The sequence below is a fragment of the Actinia tenebrosa genome, unplaced genomic scaffold (assembly GCF_029948245.1).
Source record: "Actinia tenebrosa isolate PJP-AT-01 unplaced genomic scaffold, QUT_ActTen_1.0 PGA_scaffold10__47_contigs__length_13832649, whole genome shotgun sequence".
Classification (NCBI taxonomy): Eukaryota; Metazoa; Cnidaria; class Anthozoa; order Actiniaria; family Actiniidae; genus Actinia; species Actinia tenebrosa.
Window position 1 is genome coordinate 3,707,744 of NW_028292570.1, and position 14,608 is coordinate 3,722,351.

Here is a 14,608-nt window from a genome sequence, read left to right on the forward strand (position 1 = left end):
TTTCATTAGAAACACCGACGCAGCTCACACTAGTTTTTAGCTAGATGAGAATATGTGGACCGCATGGCACTAATGAAATACATGAAGATATAGAAATATAGATAGTTTATAGTGCTTGGGAACGAGGTTATTCCGGGCGGAATAACCTCGTTCCCAAGCACTATAACTTATCTATATTTCTATATCTTCATAGTTTTTAGCTAGTTATCTCTTTTTAAAAAATCAAGTTATGTTAATTTTCATGATTTTTGCTTAAAAAACTCGAGAGTAGGCGCCCATTAAATGCTGACTATCTCGAAAACGATCTCGGGAAACCCCTTTTTTCTTTTCATATTTAGAATCTGCATTAACCTTCACTTTAAAAAATCGCAGTTAGTGAAAAACATTTCAATTCTTCCTTAAAGGTAACCAGTCACCTTAATTTAGTATCTGCCCCCCCCCCCCTCCCTCCCCTTTTTCACATTGATTAAATACCTCGACCCCCCTGTTACCCTTATGTTACATGATTCAGGACCCGTCCTTTAAAAGGGGTGCTTCACGACCCTCTAATTCAGCCCCCGAGGAATACCCAAGTTTCAGCCAAACGATGCTTCGAGTTTTTTGAGTTCGTCATACCGTCTTTTAGCTCTACGAATGTTACTGTCAATTTTATCTTCCACCCACTCGTCTACGACAGTTTTGTCGAACACTTCGCTTAGAGGCTCCACTACCTCGTTCTTTAGTTCTTTCAAAATATCCAAAGCCCTGTGATCACGAAGAGAGATAATTTCAAACCGTTTGCATTACTATAATGGACGTCATTCGGAATGTCAGTCTGTCAGTCGGTCAGACAGACAGACAGACAGTCATACAGACAGACAGACAGTCATACAGACAGACAGACAGTCATACAGACAGACAGACAGTCAGACAGATGGACAGACAGACAGATGGACAGACAGACAGATGGACAGACAGACAGATGGACAGACGCAGAAATAAAAAGGACGATACTTACTGTTCTGAATAGTTAAATGCAGTGTTAACATGCTGATAGCTCAAGAAACGTGTCTTCAACTGACGACTAAGAAGCCAGCCATCCTCTCTGAAAAAAGAGTCAAAACGAAGTGTGAAGAAATTCATGAAGTCCCATTAGTGGGGTGATTGTGACGTCATAGCATTGGTTGACTTTGACAAAACCTTTACTCTTGGTGTCTTTTGTTATGTCATCCAACATAGCGGTCACGTCTTTTATCCTTATAATATCATACGAAGGGATAAACGAAACCATCTTACGAATGACACGAGGCGCGAAAGTTCCCGCCAAAACCCCTTTCCCAGTATGAGCAATGAAGTATTATTCTGACAAATATAGACCTTTCTTGGTCGACATTAGCCAAGGCTGGAACAATACTGAGCCATGTTTTTTCCCAAAAGGTCCACACTCAATATTTTAGACTATTTTACTACTGTTACGTCTCCATGGACAAATGTTCGACTTCATTTTGTGCCAAAAATAAAGCAAATAATTATCACCTCAGTTTTAGTACGAAGTGCAACCCCACCAATCAAAATCCACCTCTATCGCCCTCCTCCTCCGCTTTATCTGCACCACTGACAAACAGAAGTAAACTCCATGGGATTTGCTCACTTACAGGTGCTCAATTCCTGTCAATCGATAGAGTGCTTTCTTCAGTTTGAAGACCAGTGTGAATATCATGTGACCAGGAAACTCTGCTGTGGGAGGCGTGTATCTGTGGAACAATATGATTATTACAAGGGCGGATCTAGCCAAAATTTTAGGGGGGGGGGGGGGCTAATTGAGTTAAGGGGGGGGGGGGGCTAATTGAGTTTCTTCCGTCAACACAACTGAAAACAATATAAAAAAGCATCGTTTTTTTCTGCTGAAGGGGGGGCTTCAGCCCCCCTTTGCCCCCCCCCCCCCCCTGTATCCGCCCTTGTATTAGAAATGGAGGAAGTCTGATTCTACAGATAAGCCCCATGGTTTTTACATCAGACATCCTCGCCATTATGACTTGATAAATATCCCTTATCCTGTTATCCTGAACAAGAATAGAACACTTCCAATCAGAATTCGAGTTTTGAATTGGTTATTTTTTTTAATTCCGAGTCTTCGTATTCTCGATAAGAATTAATAGGTTTACATATTCGAATAATGAAACCATTAATGGAATCTAGGAGGGTACGCTTGAGCAGTTTTGACTGTAATGCGTACTAAGGACTTGAAATGGAAAATTCTAGCACCAGTTATGATAATAAGGATGGTCGTTTCTGATGGTTGGTAGAAAGGGTAGCGTGGCGGCAGAGCGTTACAGGCCGATCCTTATGTACGTACGTTTTTTCCCCATTAGCATAAAAAATTTCAAGCTACAAGCAACCCGACTCCAGAAATCGAAAGAGAATGTCTTATTTAGTAACTACTGAAAATTTGAGAGTAATATGTTTGATATTTTGGGGGTACATTTTTTTTGAAAACACTATAAATTACAAAGAAATGTACGGTTGTGTGACAGGTCTGGGTTCAAAGGAACGAACCAAAAAATCACGTGACAGATGCTTACCGCTTCGGGAAACGTGTTACTTCAATCTCAAAATTATCACGAAGGCCAAGTTCCCTCTTGATTGGAAGCTGTGCTGCTTCATTCATATAACCTTGAAAAAAAAAACCATTCTTTCTAATATATAATTATACATTTCCCCTTGATTAGATCGGTGGAACCAACATGGATATGATTGCATTGTGGCACTGGAATTAACATCTTTTTCCCCATCCCCCTCCCCTCAGGAATGAAGATGTTCATTTTTCTTTCCGACCCCTACCCCTGTCAGGATATCCGTTTGACCCTTCCCACCCCTGGACATTCAGTGGTTTATTTTGAGAATCAAATCAAATCGGAAATGAAGTCTATGGAATTATTTCAAGAAGTTTTGTATGATATGAAAATTTTACCAAACATGACAAGCATTACTGTATGATTGCCTGACCAGTGGTCTCGTGCACTGTGATTGGTTAACGGTTGTCGTCGTCATTTCCGTGCCGTGACTTTCACACACAAAGCAAATCCACACTTACCTTTATTTAATGCTCCAAGACAGAAAGCTAGAGATGGCAGACCAGCTGGAAGTAACTCACACAAAGCAGCATAGTGATCAAACCTACAAACACAAACAAGTTGACATGATACTTATCTGTTGCAAAACAAACAAACAATCAAACAAGCAGCATAGTGATCAAACCTACAAACACAAACAAGTTGTCATGATACTTATCCGTTGCAAAACAAACAAACAACAAACAAGCAGCATAGTGATCAAACCTACAAACACAAACAAGTTGTCATGATACTTATCCGTTGCAAAACAAACAAACAACAAACAAGCAGCATAGTGATCAAACCTACAAACACAAACAAGTTGTCATGATACTTATCCGTTGCAAAACAAACAAACAATCAAACAAGCAGCATAGTGATCAAACCTACAAACACAAACAAGTTGTCATGATACTTACTGACCATTGCAAAGCAAACAAACATTTGAATTTACATACAATACAAAAACAAACAAACGAACAAACAAGCAAGCAAAAACAACAACAACAACAAATAAACAAACAAGCAAACATTACTAAAGCATAATACCATTATTATTCAATCCTGCAAAGAACGTGCGTGATATGGGAAAAGACCATGCCTGATATGAGACCGTATCAGCACTTCTCATCTGCTCGCGATCGAGTACGATAGAGTTTAGAGGGAGTTTGAGCATTTCTTTGTAGAATGAAATGATAAACAACTTATCAGTCTAACAACTTATGTCGCCTAAAGGCTCGCCAAAATACTCCATGACTCGTAGAAATACACAGCCGTACCAGATGCTTAGCTAACTGATAGCCTCTATTTATACACTTAATTGCAAAATCATTGTGGGATTCAAAACAGAGAACAAAGAAGACGAGACCGAAAGGTATTCTGGGAAATGACATAATCATCCTCTGATGTATTCATTTGAGATACACAGTCAATATAAACAGTGCAATAATCTATGAATATTCCACGAGTTGTATCGCTAGACACAATTAATCAAAGTACTTCTCATGTACCATTTTGGTCTCAGCTCCTATCAGGGTTCGTACGAATAGGAGATCATAAAATTCCAGCAGTTTTCCAGAGTATAGATATACGAATTCCAGGACTCTTAACTTCAAAATTTCCTGTCAGAAATAGTGACACAGTTTTCCTTTAGAACGAGAGACATACTGGAGTTGGTATTACAAACAATATTTTCAAGGGGTTTTCCAGGACCCTGGAAGAATTTTTTTGAAATTCCAGGAGTTTTCCAGGAATACCAGGAACAGTGCAAGCCCTGTGCTATGTCCTGTACTTCTTTTGAACCCAGCAAAGATTTTGCAATTATAGAGGTTTTGCACCATCACGTGCCATCTACTATAATACAGCTTGGGGTGCCTGTGGTTAGATAGCAGAATAATAAAAAAATCTTTGCTTTTGGGAATTGAATTCTTTCTTATGTAAAACGATTGCATTGCTCCTGCCATTTGACATGGCTGTCATCAGGTGATGGTGACAAACCTCTATTGAGTACTTATTCAGAGTAAGTTCCATTCATTCAATACCTGCTCCATCCAGTCAATGCAATGCCTTCAATAGTACTACTCTCAGGGATGTTCGATATAATCTTGAGCCACTGTAAGTTATTCTTGACGTGGAAGTGGATCGGCACAAAGTTACTGTTTGGTTTGGTAGCACCTGTGGGAGTTGATATAAATAAAGCTATCAAAAGCATCTTTAGCAACAGTGATGTTACTGTAATTTCAAAGTCAGGGCATGCATGGTTAACTCACAGATTGAACCCTGAAACAACCTCTGGGCTGATCTAAGTCAGGGCATGACTAACTCACAGATTGAACCCTGAAACAACCTCTGGACTGATCTAAGTCAGGGCATGGCTAACTCACAGATCAAACCCTGAAACAACCTCTTGGCTGATCTAAGTTAAGGGCATGAGACGCACCAAGAGACTTACCCTTAAAAGCACTGGCAGCCCAGATCTTGGGAAAAGCAGCTGAATATCTGATCCACATGTCTAATATTAGTAATAAATTATATTAGCTAATATTATGATATATGTATAATATATAGGTGGATTTTAATATATGTTAACTGATTGATTGACCTCTTCACAACAGCACTACTATAGCTAAAACAAGAGATCTACACCTGTATTGACAATTAAGTGGTTGATAAATATATGATTAATGGGATTGGTTGGGTGGAAGTGATGGGAGTGATGGGATTGTTGGATGGATGGATGGGATGGATGGATGGGATAGATGGATGGATGGAATAGATGGATGGATGGGATGAATGGATGGATGGATGGATGGGATAGATGGATGGATGGATGGGATTGTTGGATGGATGGATGGGATGGATGGATGGGATAGATGGATGGATGGATAGGATGGATGGATGAATGAATGGATGGATGAATGGATGGATGAGATGGATGAATGGATGGATGCATGGATGGATGGGATGGATGGATGGGATGGATGGGATGAATGGATGGATGGATGGATGAATGGGATGGATGGATGGGATGGGATGGGATGGGATGGGATGGGATGGGATGGACTAGTCTGAGAAAGGATCAAAACCTCATAGTGAAACCACTGGCTGCACTCATGGTTCCACTTGTTTTTTGAAATTCTAAGATGTCAATGATAATCTATGAGTGATTTGTTAAATAGATGGACAACAGATGGAAATAATTTATGTGCTGTTCAATGCATCTTTTATACCTGGAGGGAACTGATTCTCCAGGTTATCTCCATAAGCCCAGACGACAGGCTCCATGACTTCACTCAACTCTATAGAAAACAACATTAAAAGTGAGCACTCAGTTGGTAAACAACTAATATAGGAACTTGTTATGGCAAGTGTGATGATGATTGATGACAGCAAACAGCATACATTTAGTCGAGACATGTAAAACCACGATACTGTAGGTTAAAATAATAAGTCAGCTACTCAAAACTTCCCCAAAGGTAAGGAAATACTGCATCACCATGCATCAACCCTTCACCTGCCTCCTTACCCATTCATGTCACCAACGGTCCATTCTCTCATCATATCATCCCACATCAATGGAGTAAGGCAAAGTTAAGAATACCACATCACCATTGACCCTTACACCCCCCCTCCTTACCCTTCATGTCATCAACAGTCCATTCTCTCATCATATCGTCCCACATCAATGGAGTAAGCTTTTTGCTTTTGACATATTCCAATACTGGTTTCATGTGATGAACAAAAAGTTGGGACTTATTCCTTGAGTCTGCCATACAAACTGGACAAGTCTTCAAGTTGAACACCTAAATATAGGGAAATTAATAATTGATAGTATTAATTAATAGAGGGTTACATGTGACACTTGCTACTGAAAAACTTTTGGCCCTCTATGTTCAACATCTTTGAGTGATCAAGACCAAAGTGGCACTTTATGTGGTAATGATCTCATGGCAGGCCACAGCAAAGGTCTATAACAACCATTAGCATTTTTGGAGCAAAGGCAGCACCTTCTAATCAGTTATCTTTATTTAGTTAAGACCCTTTGTTTTTCGGTCCGCGGACTAAGGCTTTAATGAATGACTTCCTACGTGATGGTCAAGTGCCCAACTACCTGAACCAACTGAGAAGCAGTTAGAACTAATGAGCAGAAAGTTTTTCCAAGCCTCCCTTTAGTTTATACAGTCATTTTGTGCTGAAATGACTATCTGCACAACTATTATGAGTAAAAAAACTCCTTTGGCTAGATTTGTAGTAAGAATACATGTATAGTCAGGTGCCAACCAATTGAGAAAACTGGGAGGCATTATACATAACTTGTTGAGCAGCTCTTGAATTCTTGATTTTCTAAGTCTACCGTTTTTCCAGTCAGTTTGTACAGCTGAAACAACTGCCTGCCCGTACAGCATGATTTAAAAAAAAAAAGCTCCATTGGCTTGATTTGTAGAAAAAAGGTTGTATACGTAGCGTGCATGGCTGCTTACCTCATCTCCACCTACATGGAAATATTTGATGTTTGGATGAAGGTCAAGGACTTGATCAATTATTTTCTTTAGCAGGGGTATTGAACCTAGAAAAATTAATAATGGAAAATGTTCATCAATTATTTTATTTATAATACACTCTACAAAATTACTCGATTCTGATTGGATAAGAGGAGTCCAATTAAATCCCAAATTGTACTCTGTAGAACCCTAATTTTTGCTCTTTTTTTTTTTTTGAGTGTATCATAAACAAAAAATTGCACAATCTTTTCATACAATTCGGAATTTATAGATACTTGACTGATGTTTTGAAAGTTCTCAAATTGATCTCGCCTAAAGGCTTGTCCAATTTTGAAAGCTTTCAAAACATCACTCGCACCTATAAATTCTGAATTGTACTCAAGATCATGTGATTTCCTATACAAATAAACATTGGAAGAGTACCAATAATTATTTACTTGCGAAGTTGGTCTTATAGTTGTTGCTGGAATGACATGTGGCATCAGGAAATTGGACAACAGTGAAAAACATCACTCTATTTTTTATTGGTGTTTTTAGATTTTAGGGTTCAATGAATGGAAAAATAGTTATGCAGAAAAAGATGAAAACAGAAATGAGTGAACGAATGGCAGATGGAAAATGAAGAAAAGAAACAAACACAACAAAAATAATAAAGTAAGTTTTTGTAACTTATTACCGTTTTTATTTGGACAAATTGAATTTTGTGCTTTCTTGGTCTCTCTAAGATGAGCAAATGCTTTGTGCTTCAAAACAAACTGATAAGAAAAACAAACAAATGAATTTTAGTTATTTTGATAATAATATTGCTGAAGCTGCATCTACACGAGCAAGTTTTCCTTGACAAATTTTCGTTAAGGAAAACTTGCTCATGTAGATTGATGGACTAAAATGAACAATTTTTACTTGAAAAGGAAAAGCTGTCATGCTAGCTTTTCCTTGTTAAGGAAAAATTGTCAAGGCTGAAATTAGCTTGTGTATATAGATGGACAACAAGGAAAATGTGCCAAAGAAAATTAATGAGTTTAGTTCTAGTCTTTCCGTGTGCTCCTGTAAGATAAAAAATGAAAATAGAAAATGACGGCTAAAGCAAAAGTAAGTTCAAGTGATAAATCAGTGATAAAGGACATTGTGATAAATAAAAGCTGTTTTTGATTTTTGTGGCACAAGAGACTGGAACCAATTTTTTGTTAATTCTCGGCTGATTAAAAGGCATTGCAAAAAACTTGTCAGGTGAAAACCTTGTCAAGGAAAAATTGTCAAAGAAAACTTGCTGATCATCTACACCAGCAATGAAAATTGTCAAGGATACTTGTCAAGGAAAACTTGCTTGTGTAGATGCGACTTAATTATTTTAAATTCATTTTGTCAATTGTCTCATGCAGTAATTATGGTAGCTTTTCCCTTTGGCAAGATCTGGTAATAACTGGCAGGATCAGGCAAGGTTTTGCCAAGATTTTCCCTGGGAAACACTGAAAGATCCTGCAAGCTTTTGCACGAGATCCTTTAGGATCGTTAAGGATCTTTAAGAATCTTTAAGAATTTTTGGAGGACATTGCCAGGATCTTATCCAGTTTTTGGGGTGTTCTGGTTAATGTTCCTGGCAAAAACATGGTATGATCCTGGCAAATAATTGCAAGCCACCTTAATAATATCATACTAATATTACCTCTAAATGACCAAATGTTTGAATCAGAGGAACAACCATCAATTCAAGACGCTCACATTCTTCCAAGAAATGGGTTACTTCTTGGGAACTATATCAAAGTAAATATAGTAAACTTTGTTATATACAGTAATGTTTAATGTATGCAATGGACTAACTAAGTACTTTGATGATAAGGTGGCAAATCTTGCCAGGGGGCAAAACAAAACAAAGACGACTGAAAATATATACTTTCATACTGTATGTTCCTCTTTCTCCCAGGAAAAATTAAAAGACTGGCCTGTGACCTCTTTACCTTGGGTCTAATGTTTTAGATTTCAGACTACTTGTCATTTTTTTGTTTAACTATTGCACATGAGAAGATACATGTCAATATGGAATGCATACAACTCAAACAAAGAATCTTATGCTCAAGGAAATGACACATAAACTGAAGTGAGAAGATGTTACAAAGGAGAGGTATATTGGTGGAGCTGTGGTTCACCTGTAAGCAATAGATGTCTTGATAATCTCTAGTTCCCCATGGTAAGGAAACATGTTTTCATATTCAACCAGAAGGCCAGTTGCTCCCCATTTTTTAAAAGATGGCAGCAACTGTAGAAAATCAACAGGCAAAGAATATAACAAATAATAGTAATAAATAATAATAATAATTATTATTATTATTAAGAACAAATAAAAGTGCAGCCAAATACAGTAGAGATATACTACGCCTAAAGTATTTCAATAAACGTTGTCATTGTCAAACATTAAGGCGACAGGCAATTGGTCATTCCACATGGAAATGTTTTTGTTGATAGAAAGAAGATCGAATCAGTCTCAGCACTAAGGTCCATGTTCTTGACGAGAATAAGAACTAGCAAAAACACAAGTCATTCCAGCTATTCTTGGATCTTGAATGTATTTAATGACCTATCTCCTACTGCAGTATGGCGTATTGCCTTATTGGCTTTTTTGAGAATCTAATATCAACTATAATCACATACCTTAAGAAGATAAGACATTTTTGGAGGAGCTCCCTTGAGATCCAGATGGACCAGCTTGTGACCCGAAAATCTAAAATTTATATAAGCAATTTCAGGTTATATTTATTAACTGATGCTGGTCTTTTGTTACATCTATTGGGACTAGTTATGTAGATTGTAAAGCTGCATGATATTGTTTTTCTTTTGTTTTTTGTTTGGTATTTCTCCTGAAAATGCCTCATTTTAATGTCTGTGCTTGCAATATTTATGAAAGCAGTCTTGCATCTAAATAAATCATCTATTGTAAATTGATTGTTGGGTTCAAACCTTTTGTAAAACATCCAGCTGATCTGAAATAGTGAAATAGAAATGAAATCATGTTATACAGTATGTTCAGACCTACCCTTTGATAGCCTGTTTCATCTCCCTTTCTTGTGTGCTTCGGTCATTCCGATATAACAATGTTTTAAGTTCTTTGATCTTAGCCTCTGCCTGAATAAGCTTGGCTTTAAATACTGAAGATTCATCACTGGAAGTATCCATCTTTTCCGAAGAAACATCTGTTGCTGTTGCTGTTTCTATTAAAACAGGACATTGTTTGTAAATGGCAAAAGTATGTACAGTAAGTACTGCATATAACAGGCATTAAACCCTGACTTAAATTGGCCCAGATGTTGTTATGAGTTTGATAAAATTGAGTTTAAGAAAAATAGATAAAAAAAGTTGAAGTTTGGAAAAATAAATAAATGCATAGTTCATTGTGAAAGCAATTTTTTAAACAAAAGTTTAAAAAAATATTTTCCCTTTTTTTTTTTTTTTGTAATACAATCACCCTTGAAATTTGTTTCCATTCTTCGTTTGCATGTCACATAATTGTAACATACATTGGTGGTGTTTTATTTTATTTTGTTTTATTTTTAGCACCAATTACATGTCCATCCACAAGTCATTTTGACTCTCTTGGGAATGCTCGCAAACCATGAATGCCATCATGAGATCATAGATCTATACACATTTCTCTATCCAATTCTTCATGTTCGTTCTAATTCCACGTATGCATTGCATACAAATGTAATAACCTTAAATTTGAACAATATAAGTATTATCAAAACACCTGCCTACTGTGTACTGTAGCTAAACACTTCAGAGCTATACAATCATCCTACATCGCCACGTCCTTCCGCTTAAAAGCTAAATGTTATCTTAGCACCCGGGCCTAGAACGGTCTTATTACCTTACACGTTAAGCCAGATAAAAGGGCCTATTAAGCTTATAAGCTGAACGTGGAGCTAGTGTCCTATGAGCTCACCTTTCATCTTGGAAGTCATCTTATTCAGTGGACTTACTCGAGGATAACTCGCTAATTTATAAAAAACTACGACGACTAACACGAAGAGAATTGTAATAGCAATGTTATTCCAGTTTGCACGCATTTGGATTCAGAAATGAAACGGGAATTTTTTAAGGCTTTCAAATTGTTCCCAATTGTTGTCCTTGTACAGTAACAATTTGTTGGCCTGCGGGACATCGACCAGCGGGCTTTTCATTTCTAACACAGGAAGCCCAATTCAAAGCTCAAAATATCAGAGAAGAGATGACAGGCGAGCTAATCTGAGAAAAAGCGTTAGCCAATCAGAATCGAGAAAAATTTGCTAGGATCTCTTTAGAGGGTTTTGAAGATTGGGATTCGCCAATTTTTGGGCTGGGTGATTCAGTTACGAATAAAGAAAAAACACTAGTAAAAAACTTGGGAATGGGATTGAGATTTGAGTTAAACATAGGCTGGGACTATATGATTTTGTCAAAATGGGAGCTGGGAAATGGGATTAGGAACCCCCCCCCCTCCCCCCGATCCTTTCAGGACCCTCTTTTTAAAGTCATAAGAGGAAAAGCTGCATGATATTAGCATGCGTGCAGCCGGCCTCTAGAAAAGTCCGGCCGCACGCAGACTACATCATATTCACCTTTGACATTTTTCTCCTTCCTTCTGGCTATTTTCTTATCCTGATGCACCAGCAACCCTCTGTTGAAACAGAGCAAGGTCGAACAAGAGTTTTATAGATCACTAAACTAATGACGTAGCGAGAGGAGGAGAGGAGGAGAGGAGAAGAGGGGAGAGCACGCGCGTTTTGGCGCGAAAATTCCCGCCAAAAATTCACAGGTAGCCCAACAAAACAGGAAAAATTAGGGAAATTTATGGTTTTTAGTCAAAGCGCATGCCCTCATACCCTCGCTGCGAACATGGACTACCCTGATTAAACAGTTATGATATTGTAGGAAAATCCTAGTTAACCCTTTTTCTTTCTTGTTAACTCTGTATGTCTTTTTTTTCATATTTATATTCTTTTATTTTCCTTTCCTTTTTAATTTCTTTTTCTTTTATAATCGACCAACCCATGTTTTGTTAATATTAATTCTTACCTGGCGACATGAAGACAAGCCAGACCAACTATAAAAGCCCAACATGTCGACTTCATCATTCAGTTATTTTACTCCATAACCCCGCTGAAATAAAGAGAGTAAGGCAGCGAGTTAACTTCCAAACGTAGTTTTAACTCGTTACAAATTCAATAAATTCAACCGGCTTTACAGGTGAATTATATGCGCACGTCCTTTCAGCCCTAGTATTAGGAAAAGTCACCGGCTCAGATCGTTTGATGCAGTTTAATTTGGTTGCTGCAGATTCATAAATGCGAGTTAAGAGGCTTAATTTTCATATCTTGATACCAAAATCCTTATCGTGTAGTTCTCATTCTAGCTCAGCCTAATTAACACAATTAAACTTGAGACTCCCAAAGAAGTTGAATTGGAGTAAGTAACATAGTAGAGGAGTTTGATAGTAGGGGTATCAAGACTTGGGAAGAGAAAAGAGAATATTGTATTTGATTGGGGTATTGGATCCTCTAGGGTCTCGAGATTGATTTCTGGGCTTAGCATCAGATTTTAGTAGAATTTATTAGGTTTCTCCCATGATTTAAGTCGGTTTCTCTCAGTTGATTCTCCGTTTTTCCTCCCTCCAACTTAAGAAGTCTAAATTACAATTTGATCTGATTTAAGATCTAATCTGTGAGTCAACCGCACCCCGCCCTGATTTCGATCAGCCCAGAGGGTACTGAGCGATAAAATTTGAAGGTACGTACTAGCACGAGAGAAGGTGATAGTGTCTTGAGAGATGGTAATTTATTTTAGAAAATTACGGAATTAATTGGCAACGTAGTTAAATCTGAATAAGGAAAGATCGTTTGGATGAATGTGACTCGCTTCATGATAGGACTGGTTTAAACAAAGCTGACCGTCAATGAATTTTAGTTCTTTTTCCAAGACTCTGGTACGAAATATAATGTAAGACTTACCTTGAACTTCAATGGCGATATTTCATAGTATTGTGCTTTTTTACAAATCCATGGAACGGGAAATGTTATATCGTTATTTCATAAGTTGGTTACCTGTTGGTGTGTTAATAAATAAATAACAATGTTCTGTGAAGCATCCACATATGCAAAAAAATAATGTTGGGAAGTCGTGATGAATTCCAATAATATCCTGGCATTACTTATTGTCGACAAGCCAGGTCACAGAGTATCTGGTTTGAAAAATGAACAAGAATTCGAAAACTAAACTAAAAAAGATCCAAGAGATAACTAGCAAAAAACTAATGTGAGGTGCGTCGGTGTTTCCAATGAAACTGCAATGATAAAAGGGTAAATTTTACACCGTGAAAAGATGAAAAAAACTTACTGATGTTTCGGACGCTAGTCCTTCGTCGGAGTAAAAAAGATCGAAGATGAGTTTGACATTTGTATAGTCAGACCTAGTGAAGCATGTGGCATGTACACTACTGACCAAATATATGAGTTTTGATCTTGTACTAGTGAACCGCTGGAATAACTGGATAGATTTTCAATCTAGTGGTTTCAATTCAGATTTACACTGGTTGAAAAGCGAGAACTTCTGAAGACGTTTTTGCCTTTATTTTATTATCAACAAGTTATCTGGCCCTGTTTTAGTAGTAGGCTATATTTTGAAATTTCTTGAAACGGGGATAATTTGTTTTGGGTGTTACCACCAGCAATTCAAGAGACGTTCATTGGTCTTGTGTTGGTCAACAACCACTGCAGAACTAACAAAAAAACATGTTATAACAATCAATTAACGGGGAAATGGCCCTAATCGCCTTGTTCTAAGTTAGGCTTTATGAGATCTTACATGTATATTGGAGAAAACTCTCATATTTACACAGTTAAGGCTTGTTAGTTGTGTGGAAAGTCGGAAGCAGCAGTTCACATGAAATTGAAAGTGAAAATCACTCGCCACAAGCGTAAAAAAGCACTACGTATACCTTGGGTGCAAGAGGAATTAAAAATGTGTCTGATATTTAATTTGTCATCAGCTGCTTCCTACTCCGATTCCCGGCATCGCTAGTGATCACCACTTAAACCCTTAACCAATCATAACGAAGAATGAGGACTAGAGCCAATCACAAGAAACTACAATCAACAACAATAGCTTAGCAATTTCGCTTAATCTTGTAAGGGAAGGAACCTACCCATTGAAAAGCCTTCGAATCATAAGGAAGAAACCTAACAAACTCTACTTAATAATTAATGGCGAGTCTAGGAACCGAACACGAGGACCCAGAAGTGAATTGATTCCCCGTTTTGAAATTTTGATTAGCGGCCGAAGCCAAGTACCTACTTAGGGGAGTAGGAGACTACCAAAACCCCAGACTTCTTGAAAATGGGGGATAATGATGACGGTGTGTCGCAACGTCATTGCGTGATAAGTTGCGAGAAAATTGAAGTTCTCCGTGTAGTAGGGCGGCGAAAAGAGCAGCCCGCGTGAGGAACCTTGTAATCAATACGACAGTTTTCAGACAGAAAACTGAAA

At 37.7% G+C, this 14,608-nt stretch overlaps 1 protein-coding gene across 2 annotated transcripts; it reads right to left on the reverse strand.

The window, feature by feature from the left end:
* Positions 1-456: 456 nt before the first annotated feature.
* Positions 457-13,135, reverse strand: LOC116293853 (hexosaminidase D). Of its 2 annotated transcripts, XM_031701345.2 has the most exons (18): positions 13,075-13,135; positions 12,143-12,226; positions 11,686-11,744; positions 10,125-10,299; positions 9,743-9,812; positions 9,241-9,350; positions 8,760-8,847; positions 7,770-7,848; positions 7,073-7,158; positions 6,229-6,394; positions 5,822-5,890; positions 5,044-5,103; positions 4,634-4,766; positions 3,074-3,156; positions 2,562-2,652; positions 1,635-1,733; positions 998-1,084; positions 457-744 (listed from the first exon to the last, which is right to left on the reverse strand). In XM_031701345.2, exons 2-18 carry the CDS (start codon positions 12,199-12,201, stop codon positions 576-578), a joined length of 1,683 nt encoding a protein of 560 aa, XP_031557205.2. In that variant the 5' UTR covers positions 12,202-12,226; positions 13,075-13,135; the 3' UTR covers positions 457-575. The 2 variants fall into 2 exon arrangements, with proteins under 2 accessions (XP_031557205.2, XP_031557204.2); XM_031701344.2 differs by lacking the exons at positions 11,686-11,744; positions 12,143-12,226; positions 13,075-13,135 and adding an exon at positions 11,031-11,266.
* Between the last annotated feature and the right edge of the window lie 1,473 nt (positions 13,136-14,608).

What these genes read in the sequence shown, in the direction of transcription:
- LOC116293853 (XM_031701344.2), bottom strand. Translation starts at nt 11,154, where the DNA reads ATGCGTGCAAACTGGAATAACATTGCTATTACAATTCTCTTCGTGTTA. An exon ending in TTGACAGGAATTGAGCACCT is followed by an intron (nt 1,085 to 1,634) that starts GTAAGTGAGCAA and finishes CTCTTTTTTCAG; the next exon opens with AGAGGATGGCTGGCTTCTTA. An exon ending in GCATTTAACTATTCAGAACA is followed by an intron (nt 745 to 997) that starts GTAAGTATCGTC and finishes TCGTGATCACAG; the next exon opens with GGCTTTGGATATTTTGAAAG.